Here is a 16529-nt window from a genome sequence, read left to right as displayed (position 1 = left end):
CGCATGGTGACATCACCATGGAAGGCCAAAACTATCTCAAAATAGGCTGACATTTCAGGCAGTCTTTTCAAACAGCAAGGGCATCATCATTTTCATAATTTCACAGTATTACTCCAACCTCAGTGTGGAAATGTATATAAAACACAGGAAAATCAAGTTTGACTGCACTGGGTCTTTAAGAAATGGTTAGTCATGTAGATTAGAAATGTGATTAGTGAGGAATGTTGGGTAAGGTTGAAAAACAAAAGTCACACGCCGGATTCTAACTGGCAACCTAACCTAGGTAAATCGCGTTTGACTGCACTGGGTTTTTAAGAAATGGAGGGAGCTTTTCTAGCTTGTAATTGATATAATTTACTGTATGTCCCTTTTATATTCAGCATTGATCCTCATCCTCAGGTCTTGTCGGATTAGTTTACGTGAATAAATGTCACTTACATTTCTATTTCTGAGTGACTAAGGGCTAGATTAAATCTGTAGCGCAGAAGATCTGCATTATAGCATGATTAAAATGTAAAGGTAATTTCTGATTAAGCTGACATGTGGCGTTTACCTTGAATACAGTCTCCGAATGCGGGAACGTTGCCTTTCAATCGCGCTATAGTGTGGAACTTCCGCCATACGGATTGAATAAAGCCCCTAATCCATTTTTTTTAATACAATTGTAAAATCATCTCGTTTCACTAATGCAACCGTTGACGTGGTGATATGTTTATGTGAGGAAATTCACAGGACTGATAAATGTGGTTTTCCTTATTAGATGTTCTGTAGAGGGCAGAAACAAAGGTGATTGTTTATGTTCAGGAATAGGGGTTGGGGTAAGGTTAGAAAACAAAAACCACACTGAAATTTGAACCTCTGGCTTGGCATCAACAAGATTAGAACCTGTGACCTTCTGGTCCATATCCCTGTACCTAGTCCACGGTGCCATCAGGGGGAGGGCACCACCCTGGTTGTTTCACATATTTAAAGCTGTTCAGTCAGTTAGTCATGTAGATTAGAAATGTGAGGAATGTTGGGTAAGGTTGAAAAACAAAAGTCTCATGCCAGATTTGAACTGGCAACCTAGCCTGTCACAACCCGCGTTTAACACCCTCCATCCACCTCCCTAAAATTAGGTTCTTTATTTGACTCTCACCTGCTCTCACCTCTTGCAAGCTCCACCCACTGACCATTCACATTCGTCCTTAGAACAAGATTGGATAAGGAAAACTCTACTGCTGCGTTTAGACAGGCAGACCAATTTTGATATTTTTTTCAGGTCTGAAAAATATCTGATGTCAGCCTAATATAATGCATCCTCCTACTCACATTGCGTAAGGTTGTCCTTAAATAGTCATGAGTTACACACAAGTATTTTCACTGCAAAAAGTCACAGATTATGCATTTATATTCTTGATATACTTGTAAAACCTGTGTATATTTGGTTTCCCTGAAAATGTTCATGTCTATAAAGGTGGATAATGTAATACTGTTTAAGTGTGTGTTTGAAGAGGGTGAAGTGAAATTGTGGAAAGAGGCTTACAAAACCAGCCTATGAAAAGGAAAAGGTGGTGTAAAATTGAGGAGCTATCATTTTGGTCCCTTTTCTTTAGTCAATGCTGATAGTATTAACAAACTCCAAAAGAAGAGCAACTACATGTTTGCTTTGAAGACGTCACATAAGAGACTTAAATAACAGTTTGTATTAAAATTAAGGTTACATTTCACAATATTATTTTACAAACAAACTTCACTGTGTAAGGAACATCAATATATCTGAAACAGAGGTACTATGTTGCTATAGGTACATATAAAATTAAGAACACCTTTGGGAAAACAATTTAATTTTACATCCACTACAAAAACATTTTAAAAAAGCAAAATCAAAGGAATCAAGAGGTCAAGGTCTCTCCATACTGCCCCATTAGGGAATAAGTCAACGTTCAAGATAACAGCATATAGTTCAATGCATTTTCACATTGACGGGTAGGTATTCCTGCTTTTTAAATTATCTAGATAGTCCTTACAACCGTTACACAGCTTTCACTCATGCAAACAACGTGAGACATACATGGGTTACTCACTTTGGTCAAGTTAATTCCCATAAATCCCCAAATACCTTATAGCATAATGACAGCATGTTTTTTCATGTGCATACAATGGTGAAGTGTAATTTTCCATTGCACGTATAGTATATGAATACACACTCCAATTAGTTCCATTGCCCAGTAAAGTGATTGCATAGACGGTGCAGCATGATGTCAGGATAGTGTGTACTGTGCAGTAGGAGAAATCAATAGGAGTAGCAGCAGTTCAAATACTATAAGATTGAGGCACAAAGTATGAAAATGCAATGCTACTTCCATTGTTGTAACACTATTCTTATGATTGTCAATGATGAGTAAAAGTAGTATTAAAGATGCAACACATCAGCAAAGTGCCAGTAAGGAAGGACATTTTGCTTCCTTATTTTAATTTAAAAAATAACTGATAAAGCACTGCATATTTAAAAAGTCAGTTCCATAAATCTTTCCTGATTTTGCATGTAAACAAGTAATCAACAGCTTACCATAAATATTACCCTGGCTGCGTTTACACAGGCAGCCATTATCATTTTTGGACCGATCAGCTCTGAAAAAGATATGTGAAAAGATCTGATGTGATTGGTCAAAAGACCAATTAGTGGAAAAAATGTGATATCTGCCCAATTGATCTCTTTCTGCTCGTCAAGTGCCTGCACTGTCACACGACCGTCTCAAAGAAGACCACCACTCCGTTGGCCTTTTTTGGACCATGGCTGTTGCTGTTGTTCACATACGCCTGAATGAAAATATTGTGAACTGTGTCAGTGACTTGGTAGACATTTTGAGTTGGGCTATCAGAATTTACCAAAAGTGTAATATACCAGTCAAGTCATCAGGAAAGTCATTAGTCATGGCAATGATGGAATAAAATGATTAATAAAGAAATTATACAGATGTTCTGGCTAAACTTTTTTGAAGAAATTGTTAGTGTATTGATTAAACTAAAGAAATCAAGTTAGGTTGAGAGAATGTGTGTGCTGGGTTGGGATGTAGTGTCAGTGCTCACCTGTTTGGCTGATTCCAGCAGGGCAGCTGCCTCGGCCTTGCCCGTCTGCTGGACTATCCTGTAGAGGGCACTTTCCTGGTTCTGAAGCAGGACGTACGGCTCGTCAAACTCCTGGATCATACCAGCGCCTAGCACCTGAAGGCAGGGTCAAAGGTCAGTAAGTCAACCTGGCTGGACTGAAATTCTATGGGGTTCCCAAACATTTTCACTCAGGCCCTCTTCCAGCATTGGGGAACATCCCGTGCCCCCCGTCTATTTCTGTGGGCATAAGCACTGTTCATGACAAAAACTGTTCATTTACATTTACGTCATTTAGCAGACTCTCTTATCCAGAGCGACTTACTTTTTTTTTTTTATACTGGCCCCCCGTGGGAAACGAACCCACAACCCTGTCGTTGCAAACGCCATGCTCTACCAACTGAGCTACACCCCTCTTGTTGGCGGAGAGAACATTTTGCAGGTTTAAAGCTTATTTCCTGCAATTATATACATTTTGCCGTGCTTTTTTTTGCCATTTTAAAACGCAAACTACACTGCTCAAAAAAATTAAGGGAACACTTAAACAACACAATGTAACTCCAAGTCAATCACACTTCTGTGAAATAAAACTGTCCACTTAGGAAGCAACACTGATTGACAATACATTTCACATGCTGTTCTGCAAATGGAATAGACAATAGGTGGAAATTATAGGCAATTAGCAAGACACCCCCAATAAAGAAGTGGTTCTGCAGGTGGTGACCACAGACCACTTCTCAGTTCCTATGCTTCCTGGCTGATGTTTTGGTCACTTTTGAATGCTGGCGGTGCTTTCACTCTAGTGGTAGCATGAGACGGAGTCTACAACCCACACAAGTGGCTCAGGTAGTGCAGCTCATCCAGGATGGCACATCAATGCGAGCTGTGGCAAGAAGGTTTGCTGTGTCTGTCAGCGTAGTGTCCAGAGCATGGAGGCGCTACCAGGAGACAGGCCAGTACATCAGGAGACGTGGAGGAGGCCGTAGGAGGGCAACAACCCAGCAGCAGGACCGTTACCTCCGCCTTTGTGCAAGGAGGAGCACTGCCAGAGCCCTGCAAAATGACCTCCGGCAGGCCACAAATGTGCATGTGTCTGCTCAAACGGTCAGAAACAGACTCCATGAGGGTGGTATGAGGCCCGACGTCCACAGGTGGGGGTTGTGCTTACAGCTCAACACCGTGCAGGACGTTTGGCATTTGCCAGAGAACACCAAGATTGGCAAATTCGCCACTGGCGCCCTGTGCTCTTCACAGATGAAAGCAGGTTCACACTGAGCATGTGACAGACGTGACAGAGTCTGGAGACGCTGTGGAGAACGTTCTGCTGCCCGTAACATCCTCCAGCATGACCGGTTTGGCGGTGGGTCAGTCATGGTGTGGGGTGGCATTTCTTTGGGGGGCCGCACAGCCCTCCATGTGCTCGCCAGAGGTAGCCTGACTGCCATTAGGTACCGAGATGAGATCCTCAGACCCCTTGTGAGACCATATGCTGGTGTGGTTGGCCCTGGGTTCCTCCTAATGCAAGACAATGCTAGACCTCATGTGGCTGGAGTGTGTCAGCAGTTCCTGCAAGAGGAAGGCATTGATGCTATGGACTGGCCCGCCCGTTCCCCAGACCTGAATCCAATTGAGCACATCTGGGACATCATGTCTCGCTCCATCCACCAACGCCACGTTGCACCACAGACTGTCCAGGAGTTGGCGGATGCTTTAGTCCAGGTCTGGAAGGAGATCCCTCAGGAGACCATCCGACACCTCATCAGGAGCATGCCCAGGCGTTGTAGGGAGGTCTGTACACAGTCCTGTACACAGCCCATCTGAAATTAGCCCACCCAACTACCTCATCCCTATATTGTTATTTATTTTGCTCTTTTGCACCCCAGTATCTCTATTTGCACATAATCTCTTGCACATCTAGCATTCCAGTGTTAATACTATTGTAATTATTTTGCACTATAGCCTATTTATTGCCTTACCTCCATAACTTGCTACATTTGCACACACTGTATATATATTTTCTGTTGTATTTTTGACTTTATGTTTTTTACCCCATATGTAACTCTGTATTGTTTTTATCGCACTGCTTTGCTTTATCTTGGCCAGGTCGCAGTTGTAAATGAGAACTTGTTCTCAACTGGCTTACCTGGTTAAATAAAGGTTAAATAAAAAAAATAAAAAAAAATACAGGCACGTGGAGGCCACACACACTACTGAGCCTCATTTTGACTTGTTTTAAGGACATTACATCAAAGTTGGATCAGCCTGTAGTGTGGTTTTCCACTTTAATTTTGAGGGTGACTCCAAATCCAGACCTCCATGGGTTGATACATTTGATTTCCATTGATAATTTTTGTGTGATTTTGTTGTCAGCACATTCAACTATGTAAAGAAAAAAGTATTTAATAAGATTATTTCATTCATTCAGATCTAGGATGTGTTGTTTAAGTGTTCCCTTTATTTTTTTGAGCAGTGTACAACAAAATCCATAGGCTGAAAAACTTTAGCTGACATGGCCTAGTTGATCTGACAAGTTATAAATAGCTTTCTAAGGTCTGCAATGACAAGAGGAAAACTGCTGATGCACTACCCAGTTTCAGGACTAAGTTTAAAGCCAGACTGAGTTCCTTAACACATTTTTTTCAGGGGGACCACCCCCCCTGCCGCCCCCTTGGGTGCGCCCCACAGTTTGGGAACCACTGACCTAGCGCTCTGTTTACAATAGAGAGTAACCTACTTCACTCTCTGCACTGGCTGAATTACTCAGCACCTTCAGAGAAGTGTAAACGGGGTAAGCTCATTTCACTAAACACACATAGGATAAGATCTCAGATCAACCTAAAGATTAAGTGAATAAAAATACATTTCTCACAACCTGCTCAGTCTCGTTTTTTATCTCATATACATGACTGATGAGATATGTGTGTGTGTGACAGATCTAGACCTACTTGACGGGGAGAGTGCTCACCAGAATGCGGTCGCTGTCTATGATGGTGTTGAGGCGGTGGGCGATTGTGAGCACGGTGCACTCCCTGAATTTGTCTCGTATCGTCTTCTGGATCAGCTCGTCTGTTCTACAGAGCCAGGACACAGACAGACAAATAGTTCAGGAAAGACTCAACCAGGATAAAGAAACACAATCACGCTTTCCTCGACTAATAGATGTGTGTGTGTGAGGCAGCTCTTTACCTGGGGTCCACGTTGGCCGTGGCCTCGTCGATGATAAGGATGCGGTTCTTCCTCAGGATGGCTCGGGCCAGACAGACCAGCTGCCTCTGACCCACACTGAAGTTGGAGCCCGACTCGGCCAGAACCGTCTCCATCTTATTGGGCAGCTCCTCCACCACATACTTCAGCTGGACCTGGAGAGGAAACAGTTACTGGAGTAAGACCCTGATGCCACCAAAAGCCCATTAACCTGTATGTACATGTGTGTGAGTATATCTCATTACTGTATCTGTATCAATATCAATAGGAGTCTGAGGAGCAGTACCTCTTGGAGTGCGTTCCACAGGTCCTCGTCTGTGTGCTGGCTGAAAGGGTCCAGGTTCTTCCTCATGGTGCCGGTGAAAAGCACTGGGTCCTGCAGAACAGAGGGGCCACAAGCAGAAAAATGTAATAAGCTCTAACAGAGCCATATCTGAAAACTAGAAGAAACCTTTCCTTTCCTACATTCAGAAGGACTAAGGGACAGAGCAGCCACAGAAGAGCCTCCTACAGTAGCTACCTGAGGTATGATGGACATCTTCTGGCGCAGGTCATGAAGGCCGATCTCAGAGGTCAAAACTCCATCGATGTAGATCCTGCCCTCTGGCTCTGCCAGGCGGAAGAGCGCCGATACCAGGGAGCTTTTCCCCGCACCCGTCCTGCCCACGATGCCAACCTTCTCTTTGGGCCTGAACATGGCCTTCATGTCCTTCAGGACCAAAGGTCCGTCTGAGCTGTAGGAGAAGTTCACCCGGTCAAAGGTTATGAGGCCTTGGCTCGGCCACTCAGGAGAAGGACGTTTCTGGGTTTCCCAGGGTGCTTCACTCTCCAGCTCTGTGTACTCCACTACCCTCTCTACTGACGTCATCTGAGGACAGTGAATAAACAGCCATGTCAATCAAACAAACAAACAAACAAACAAACCTGGTTCTAATATCGTCTACCAGCCCACACTTTGAGACGGGCTTCTCAGCACTAAATTATAAAACACTTTATAGAACTTCAATAATCCTCACGCTGCTTTCTTAAGTGAGCCGTTTCAGCTGAACATTCTTGAATGACAGGATGCAGTGTAGTGTCTGAAGGTCTATTGATTTTGCTGATGTTTGCAAATGGTGTAATAGATGAACTTTACTCTGCTTTGCTGAAGCATTTGGAAAAGCATTGCTACATAGGTTTCTTGGAATAGAGGACATTTGGAGATATGTGAAAGCCGGGGATTGGTTTATTAAAATCACGTCATATTATGTTACATAGGATATAAATACCAGGTTCTGAACAAAGGGAGGGGGAGAGACAACATATTGGATCAACAGATTGGCCGTTTCTCTCCAGATATAACTGCAGATATCTGTAAATTAATACTGTGAACTTTGATACAATAAATCTTTATAATCAAAGAACCGTGTAAGCGGACATCTTATCATCACAGCATAATTAGCAACGTTGACTTGGACACCACAGCAGCTAAAACCCTTTGATTCCAATTTCTACAGGTCACTGGCGCAGATTTCTGGGTTTGATTATTTTCCCTGTGGATATTCATTCCCAGGTAAAATCCTTCACATATTGTAAAAGGTCCTGGGCCTGTGGAGCTGGGGGATGGACAATACCAGAGTTAGGACTTTGATGTAATCTTACCATGTTCTCCACCTCCGCACTCTGACGAACGGTCCATTGGAAGTTCCCAAGAAGGGTGACAGCGTAGGACAAAACCAAACCCACAGCTCCCGCCTCCAGCCCTGATCAGAACAGATAAGAACATTTACTCAATTAATTGGCTACACTGCATGTCATCAACCAGAAGCCATGGATTACAGGCAACATCCGCACTGAGCTAAAGGCTAGAGCTGCCGCTTTCAAGGAGACGGACACTAATCCGGACGCTTGTAAGAAATCCCGCTACGACCTCCGACGAGCCATAAAACAGGCAAAGCGTCAATACAGCACTAAGATCGAATCCTCTGGCACTCGTCGGATGTGGCAGGGCTTGCAAACAATCACGGATTACAAAGGGAAACCCAGCTGAGAGCTGCCCAGTGACGTAAGCCTACCAGACGAGCTAAATGCCTTCTATGCTCGCTTCGAGGCTAGCAACACTGAATCATGCATGAGAGCACCAGCTGTTCCGGATGACTGTGTGATCACGCTCTCCATAGCCAATGTGAGTAAGATCTTTAAACAGGTTAATATTCACAAGGCCGCAGGACCTGACGGATTACCATGATGTGTACTCAGAGTTTACGCTGACCAGCTGGCAAGTGTCTTCAATTATATTTTCAACCTCTCCCTGACCCAGTCTGTAATACCTACATTTCAATCAGACCACCATAGTCCCTATGCCCAAGAACACCAAGGTAACCTGTCTAAATGATTATCACCCCATAGCACTCACATGTATAGCCTTAAATGCTTTAAAAAGCTGGTCATGACTCACAACACCATCATCCCAGACACCCTGGACCCATCCAATTCACATACCACCCCAACAGATTCACAGATGACGCAATCTCTATTGCACTCTAGACTGCCCTCTCCCACCTGGACAAGAGGAACACCTATGTGAGAATGCTTTTAATTGACTACAGCTCAGCGCTCAACACCATAATGCCCTTCAAGCTCATCACTAAGCTAAGGACCCTGGGACTGAACACCTCCCACTGCAACTGGATCCTGGACTCCCCGACGGGCCGCACCCAGGTGATGAGGGTAGGCAACAATACATCCAACACACTGCCTCTCAACACGGGGGGCTCTCAGGGGTGCGTGCTTAGTCCCCTCCTGTACTCCCCGTTCTCCCATGACTGTATTGCCGCGGACAACTTCAACACCATCATTAAGTTTGCTGAAAACACGACGGTGGTAGGCCTGATCACCGACTACGATGAGACAGCCTATAGAGAGGAGGTTAGAGACCTGGCAGTGTGGTGCCAGGACAACAACCTCTCCCTAAACGTCAGCAAGATGAAGGACCTGATCGTAGTCTTCAGGAAACGGAGGGCCGAGCACGCCCCCATCGACGGGGCTGTAGTGGAGTGGGTCGAGAGCTTCAAGTTCCTCGGTGTCCACATCACTAAGGATCTATCATGGTCCACACACCAACACAGTTGTGAAGAAGGCACGACCATGCCTCTTCTCCCTTAGGAGGCTGAAAAGATTTAGCATGGGTCCTCAGATCCTCAAAAAGTTATACAGCTGCACCATTGAGAGCATATTGACTGACAGCATCACCGCTTGGTATGGCAGCTGCTTGGCATCCGATTTCAAGGCGCTACAGAGGGTAGTGCGTACGTCCCAGTACATCACTGGGGTTGAGCTCCCTGCCACCCAGAACCTCTATACCAGGCAGTGTCAGAGGAAGGCACAACAAATTGTCAAAGATTCCAGCCACCCATGTCATAGACTGTTCTTTCTGCTATCGCACTGCAATCAATACCGATGCTGGAACCAACAGGCCCCTGAACAGCTTCTACCCCCAAGCCATGACTGCTAAATAGTTAACCAAATAGCTACCCGGCTATCTGCATTGACCCTTTTTGCACTAACGTATGTGATGTTGACTCATCACATACGTTGCTGCTACTGTTTATTATATATTCTGTTGCCTAGTCACTTTATTCCTAGTTATTTGTACATATCTACCTCAATTACCTCATACCCCTGCACTCTGTACTGGTACCGCGTGTATATAGCCAAGTTTTCGTTACTAATCGTGTATTTATTATAACGTGTTTTTACCTTTCTATAATTTCTCTATTTTCTTTATCTCTGCATTGTTGGGAAGATATTTTTTATTTTATTTTATTTCATGAAACTTCCTTATTAATTATGTTTCTTGACATAGCTTGCAAAACTGTTTAGCCCCAAGTGTAATACAGGTTGCTGCTAGGGAACAGGCAATGAGCCAAAGAATCCATTTTTTAACGTCATCATATGTAACCAACATTGATTTCTATAATTGTGTATCAGCTTGTGTAATGAGTCAGGGGTGCACTACATGTGTAATAGGGTGTCATTTGAGACACAGCCATAATAACTTATCCTCTTACCATCTCTGAGGAAGAGGCAGCCGAAGGCAGTGACAGTGACAAAGGCCGAACAGATTCCATCCAGTCGGAGAGCGAACCAGCGAGAGGTGACCAGGAACAGGAACCAGGACTCTGAGTGCAGATCCTGATGAGTGTCAAAGATGTTCTGGAATCTCTCCTCGGCTCTGAAGGCTCGGATCGTCCACAGACCTTGGAGGGACGAGGACAGGTGGGAGAAGACGGGACTCCGAGCTGCAGAACACAGGAAATACATCAACACACGCCTACAGACACAAAAGGGAAATTGTACACATTAACAGAGCAAATGTACAATTATCATTTGTCCCTTGCCTCCCCTAACTGTCCCAGTCAGTCCTGTCACTCACTGGTGGACTCCAGGCGTTTGACGTCCCGTGATGTCTGCAGGAAGTAGCGTCTCAGGAACAGGAAGACGATGAGTAGAGGAACCACAGGGATGAGGATCCAGGGCATGACTGAGGCTGCCACCACCACCACGCCGATATTCTGCAGGATCAACTGTGGAAAGATTGGATACGCCCCCAGGAGACATGAAGAGAAGAAAAGATTTATGGAGTATAGATATTGGATGGTAAATCTATATCTGCCTGCAAAATACATAGATGTTCCCCTCACTTACCTGACAGAAGTCAACAAAGGTATTAGGTAACATGGAATCCAGCTGGCCGATGTCCTTAGAGAACCTGTTGAGAATTCTCCCTGTGACAAAACAGGAGGAAGTAATCCACTGGGGAAAAACTGGTTGAATCAACATTGTTTCCTACGTCCTTCAACAACAAAAAATAAATGTGATAACGTTTAATCAACGTGGAAAACTGATTGGATTTGAAAAAAGTCATCATCGTGCTAAGAATGCTATTTTAGGATGACTATTCCCTATTGGAATTTGGCCTCTAGGTACCCTCTGTAAGGCCAGAGGTCACCGTAAATCAGGTCTTAGTAACTGGTATCTGGGCCCCTCAGTCATAAAATCAGACATGGCTGTCGTAAGCGATTAAGACGTTTCAAATGTATAGTCTATTCAACCCCAAGGTCTCAGCCTTGATTTAATGCTTTGGCACCAGACACAGAAGGGTGAAACAGCGAACAGGTAAGACAAGAGCATTTAGTTCCGCCCTTTCCTCTGGAGGGGGAGAGATTTGCTGCGAACCTCTTAGAGGAACGTGTCTGTCTTCCCATATGCATATGTCTGTCTGTCTATCTATTAAACCTTTAAATATAGAAGTTGTTCGCCTTCTATCTAGCATTTCTCCACAACTTGACCAGTTTTCAATCCCTAACAAACCTAAGGGAATTTAGTCTTTTTTTTCACCCAGCTTTTAACCTAAATCCAATGACGGTGACATAAAACATTTTTAACGTTGAATTCACGTTAGTTGACAACTCAACCAAATGTAAATCAAAACTAGACGTTAAAATGACGTCTGTTCCCAGTGGGAAGAGAACAATTACCCTTTGACCATTTAACCCTTCAAACCCTCTCACCCAACCAGTTTCAAAGCATTTTTAGGTCAGGACTCAATTCCAAGTCTCCAAGTAATTGTATTGTACAAAAAAAATAAAGTCAACACAGATTCTATTTCACGGGGGGGGGGTTCTCACCAATTGGGTTGATGTCAAAGAAGCGTACAGGCGTTCGGAGGATAGAGTTGAACATGCGGTTGTGCAGAGATTGAGCAGCTTTCACCAGCACATTGAACATCAACAGACTCCTGGCAAAGCCAAAGATGACTGAGGCCAGAGTCAAACCTGAACACAGAGAAGGTGACTTGTCAGTCATTACACGATTTTCCCAAGCTTCTTCCCAGGTAAGGGGACAATCTCATACTTACTTGCAAAATATTCCCATTCTTTGAAGGGAGAAGTAAGTATACAGTATATTTAGGAATGCTCTTCCTCTGTATACCTGCATAAATGCCCATGTAGAAACCGAGGTCCAACTCTTGAGTGATGTTGAGGCCATTTTGGACAATCACAGTGCCGTTAATATTGAGTTTCTCCTGCTCTCCTGCCCTGTCAATCAAACAGTCAGCATTTGTATTTGAATATTCACATCGCTATGGTGCACTGTGAAACAAATAATGAACTACTGTAACAATAGATGCCTCTCACCAATAGGCCAGCCACCAATCCTGAAGAACGTACGCTACCTGTGGGTGACATATGATATTATAGTAGGTTAGATCATTGCAGTGAGTCATTGGTTCCAATGCACTGATCTGTGCAGAGTTTGACTTTGCACACATCTATCAGAAGTCAAAATGCTTGTAAATACTGTAGATGCTATGAGGTTGAATGGTGACATATGGCTATTCACTGAATGACATTTTGGATGCTTTAATACCTCAGCGATGAGACTGAGGAGGACTGTGCCCAGCATAACCAGGATGCTGGCTCCTGCATTGAAGTACTTGAAGTAGAGGGTGGCACCGATGTTGCCCTCCGATCGTCTCTCCTCTGCTACTGTCTGGGCAGGCTCCTCCTGGGAGGAGACATGGAGAGATAATACTGTTAACTAAGGGATAACAACAAGATAACTAATGTAAAGCATACTGTGTCCATAATAAGTATATAGGTTATAGGTTGAGAGCTTTTGTGAAAGAGCACAGTTAGAAAGATATGGCATATAGAAGCAAACCGGGTGGACATCATGAAAATGATCGGAGAGGTTGAGGGTAGAGGAAGTTCAGGAGTAAAAACAAACAAAATATAATGATTGTAAAATTGACTGTGTCCCTAAATGTATATAGTATGTATAAGCTGGAAGTAGAGGCCTATGCATTGTTGTTCACTAGTTTACTCCAATTGGGGAAGGGGTGGTGGGGTTGGAAAGTAATAAAGGGAAATATATTTAAAAAAAGGATATGTATATGTATTGATATGTATGTACAGTGCTATGAAAAAGTATTTGCCCCCTTTCTAATTTTCTCTACTTTTGCATATTTCTGATACTGAATGTTATCAGATATTCAACCAAAACCTAATATTAGATAAAGAGAACATAATTGAACAAATAACACAACAATTACATATTTATTTCATAAACAAAGTTATGCAACACCCAATTCCCCTGTGTGAAAAAGTAATTGCCCCCTTACACTCAATAACTGGTTGTGGCACCTTTAGCTGCAATGACTCCAACCAAATGCTTCCTGTAGTTGTTGAACAGTCTCTCACGTCGCTGTGGAGGAATTTTGGCCAGGCATTACTGGAACCATGTCGTCCAAAAAGTTATACTTTTGAATCATCTGTCCATAGAACATTCTTCCAAGAGTTTTAATGATCATCCAGGTGCTTTTTGGCAAACTTGAGTCAATCTTTTGGACGACATGGTTCCAGTAATGCCTGGCGAAAACCAAACTCTGCATTCCACAGTAAGAACATCATACCAAAGGTCAAGCATGGTGGTGGTGGTGTGATGGTTTGGAGATGCTTTGCTGCCTCAGGACCTGGACGACTTGCCTTAATAGAAGGAACCATGAATTCTGCTCTGTATCAGAGAATTCTACAGGACCATCCGTCTGTGAGCTGAAGCTGAAGCGCAGCTGGGTCATGCAGCAAGACAATGATCCAAAACACACAATCAAGTCTACATGAAAATTGCTAAAAAGCAACAAATTCGAAGTTTTGGAATGGCCTAGTCAAAGTCCAGACCTAATCGCAATTGAGATGTTGTGGCAGGACTTGAAACGAGCAGTTCATGCTTGAAAATCCACATGTCACTGAGTTAAAGCAGTTCTGCATGGAAGAGTGGGCCAAAATTCCTCCACAGCGACATGAGAGACTGATCAACTACAGGAAGCATTTGGTTGGAGTCATTGCAGCTAAAGGTGGCACAACCAGTTATTGAGTGTAAGGGGGCAATTACTTTTTCACACAGGGGAATTGGGTGTTGCATAACTTTGTTTATGAAATAAATGATATAAATATGTAATTGTTGTGTTATTTGTTCACTTATGTTCCCTTTATCTAATATTAGGTTTTGGTTGAAGATCTGATAACATTCAGTATCAGAAATATGCAAAACTAGAGAAAATTAGAAAGGGGGCAAATACTTTTTCATAGCACTGTATATATATATATATATATATATATGCGAGAGAGAAAAAACATATGGGGGATTGGAAGTGATGCAGACAATTACAATCTATCTGCAATATTAAAGCTGATCTACCCCCTAAAACAAAAGGGAGGGACGATCAGGGACACTTCAGAATGAAAATCCTCCTTGTGACTATATCTAAGGACTTGACAGGAAGTGGGTGGAGTTTGGACCCACCGGAAGCTGTTCAGCTCCATCTTTAACAGAGTGCATGGAGGTGGTGTGGGAGACCACTGAATTCCGGGAGCAAACAGAGTTCTGGGAGAGGGCGTGTTTGACCACTGAGTGATTGTTGTTGGTTTGTGGCTCCTCCTCGTCGCTCTTCAGCAGGGAGGTGAAGTCAACCCCAGAGTGCTGCAGCTCGGAGTATGTCCCCCTCGCCACCACGTGACCCTGACACACACATACGAAAGTCACACCCTGCCCAACTTCTGGAGTCTGTATTCTTATGCCTTTGTGTGAACTATTCCTTTCATAAAGATTGACAGCAGTACACGTGTTATGTGCTCAGCCAAGTAAAAGGTAAGCAGAAATGCACCTGTGGTCATTTGAAGGGTACAAAGCATGTGTGGAATGTTAAACCCTGCCAGGAACACACCTCCTTGAGGACGAGGATCTGGTCGGCTGCTTGGAGGTACTGCAACTGGTGGGTGACCAGGATGCGGGGCTTATTCTTCAGAATACCACAGATACACCTGGACACACAGACATATGATGACAGACAGGCGGACACATGGAGACAGACAGACACAGACCGAGAGAGACAGAGACAGACACAGGTAGTGACAGACAGATAGACAGAGAGACAAGCCATATCAGGTTTTTAGTATAGCGTGCACCACTAAATCTTCTCGGTTTACTACCACTCCCATACTGATGCTGACAGTTAAAGTGCAGTTTCACCCTGCTGGTGTAGGCCTAAGGCATGAAGCCTGTTCTAACATCAGAGAATCCACATGACCCTGAACCTCCTTTTCCTTGTAAATGCTATACAAATACCCATTCCTGCCCTAAATAAGTAGGCAGTAAGTAGGCCTAATCTGAGTCTGGGAAGAATGTAGTTCAGTTGTACTAAAGGATTATTTGAGCCACCTCTTGTTTCTAGGAAACCATACGCAAAATGAATCATGTGACCAAATATTTAGCAAGAGGTCATCATTTCATAGTTGCACCAAACCTCCCCAAACCCTCTTGCTGCTCAATGTGTAAATGTATGTTGTAAACTGTAGTGCTTTGTGTTGTATGTTGTAAATGGGTCTGAAACTTTGTGAGCTGCTATTTGGGCCAGGTCTCTCTTGTGAAATACTTTTTAATCTAAATGAGACCAGCCTGGTAAAACTAAAAAAAAAAATACTTGAAAGTATTTTTACTTAAGTCCTTTACACCACTGCTTATGCTGCTGCAAAATAGATGAGCTTGCCACTGGGCACAGACGTCAATTCAATGTTCATTTGGTTCATTTCATTGAAATGACATGGAAACAACTTGGATTCAACCATTGTGTGCCCAGTGGGTTGTGTTTTCTATCGTTTTGCTCTTTTACAATCATGTTGATACAGTCTACTGAGAGCAAAGTCCTATCAGTGTACTATTGTATTGCATCACTCTATTCAGTTGTAAAAGGTCCTTGAGGATCTGAGTTTATCTCATCATAGTGGTGTAAAAAGAAACAACCTGTTCAGCTGAAACTGTAGTTCACTCACTGTTCAAACAGGTGTCTCCCGACCTCAGCATCCACAGCACTTAGAGGGTCGTCCAGCAGGTAGATATCAGCATCCTGGTACACAGCCCTGAGACACAACAACAAGGCTTTCAGATAGAGACAGGAGGATATTCATCACATCTATAGAATGTACCTCAACTCATTTCTACTCTGGTATGAAGTGGAGCTGTAGTCTTACCGGGCCAGGTTCACTCTAGCTTTCTGTCCCCCACTGAGGGTGGCTCCTCTGTCCCCGATCACTGTCAGGTCCCCGTCTGGCAGCAGCTCCATGTCCTGAACACAGACGGGACAACAGCGACAGGGGTTAACAGTCATAGAACACAAAACCATTACAACCACTGAA

At 43.6% G+C, this 16529-nt stretch overlaps 1 protein-coding gene across 1 annotated transcript in view; it reads right to left on the bottom strand.

Annotated features, from left to right (window-relative positions):
* Position 1: 1 nt before the first annotated feature.
* LOC121559256 (ATP-binding cassette sub-family C member 4) overlaps positions 2-16529 on the bottom strand; it is a 52304-nt gene continuing 35776 nt past the window's right edge. Inside the window, exons 12-29 of the mRNA XM_041872551.2 lie at positions 16365-16459; positions 16167-16253; positions 15062-15158; positions 14641-14856; positions 12706-12843; positions 12474-12511; positions 12268-12374; positions 11964-12110; positions 10981-11060; positions 10709-10859; positions 10344-10574; positions 7936-8036; positions 6815-7162; positions 6581-6670; positions 6277-6449; positions 6056-6161; positions 3073-3207; positions 2-2802 (exon numbers count right to left, since the gene is read on the bottom strand). Of these exons, the coding sequence (XP_041728485.1) occupies positions 2725-2802; positions 3073-3207; positions 6056-6161; positions 6277-6449; positions 6581-6670; positions 6815-7162; positions 7936-8036; positions 10344-10574; positions 10709-10859; positions 10981-11060; positions 11964-12110; positions 12268-12374; positions 12474-12511; positions 12706-12843; positions 14641-14856; positions 15062-15158; positions 16167-16253; positions 16365-16459 (2418 nt within the window). The 3' untranslated portion in view covers positions 2-2724. The remainder of the gene's footprint in view (positions 2803-3072; positions 3208-6055; positions 6162-6276; positions 6450-6580; positions 6671-6814; positions 7163-7935; positions 8037-10343; positions 10575-10708; positions 10860-10980; positions 11061-11963; positions 12111-12267; positions 12375-12473; positions 12512-12705; positions 12844-14640; positions 14857-15061; positions 15159-16166; positions 16254-16364; positions 16460-16529) is intronic.

The sequence above is a fragment of the Coregonus clupeaformis genome, chromosome 16 (assembly GCF_020615455.1).
Source record: "Coregonus clupeaformis isolate EN_2021a chromosome 16, ASM2061545v1, whole genome shotgun sequence".
Lineage (NCBI taxonomy): Eukaryota > Metazoa > Chordata > Actinopteri > Salmoniformes > Salmonidae > Coregonus > Coregonus clupeaformis.
Note: the sequence above shows the minus strand (reverse complement) of the source record. Positions and strands in the feature narration are given on the sequence as shown.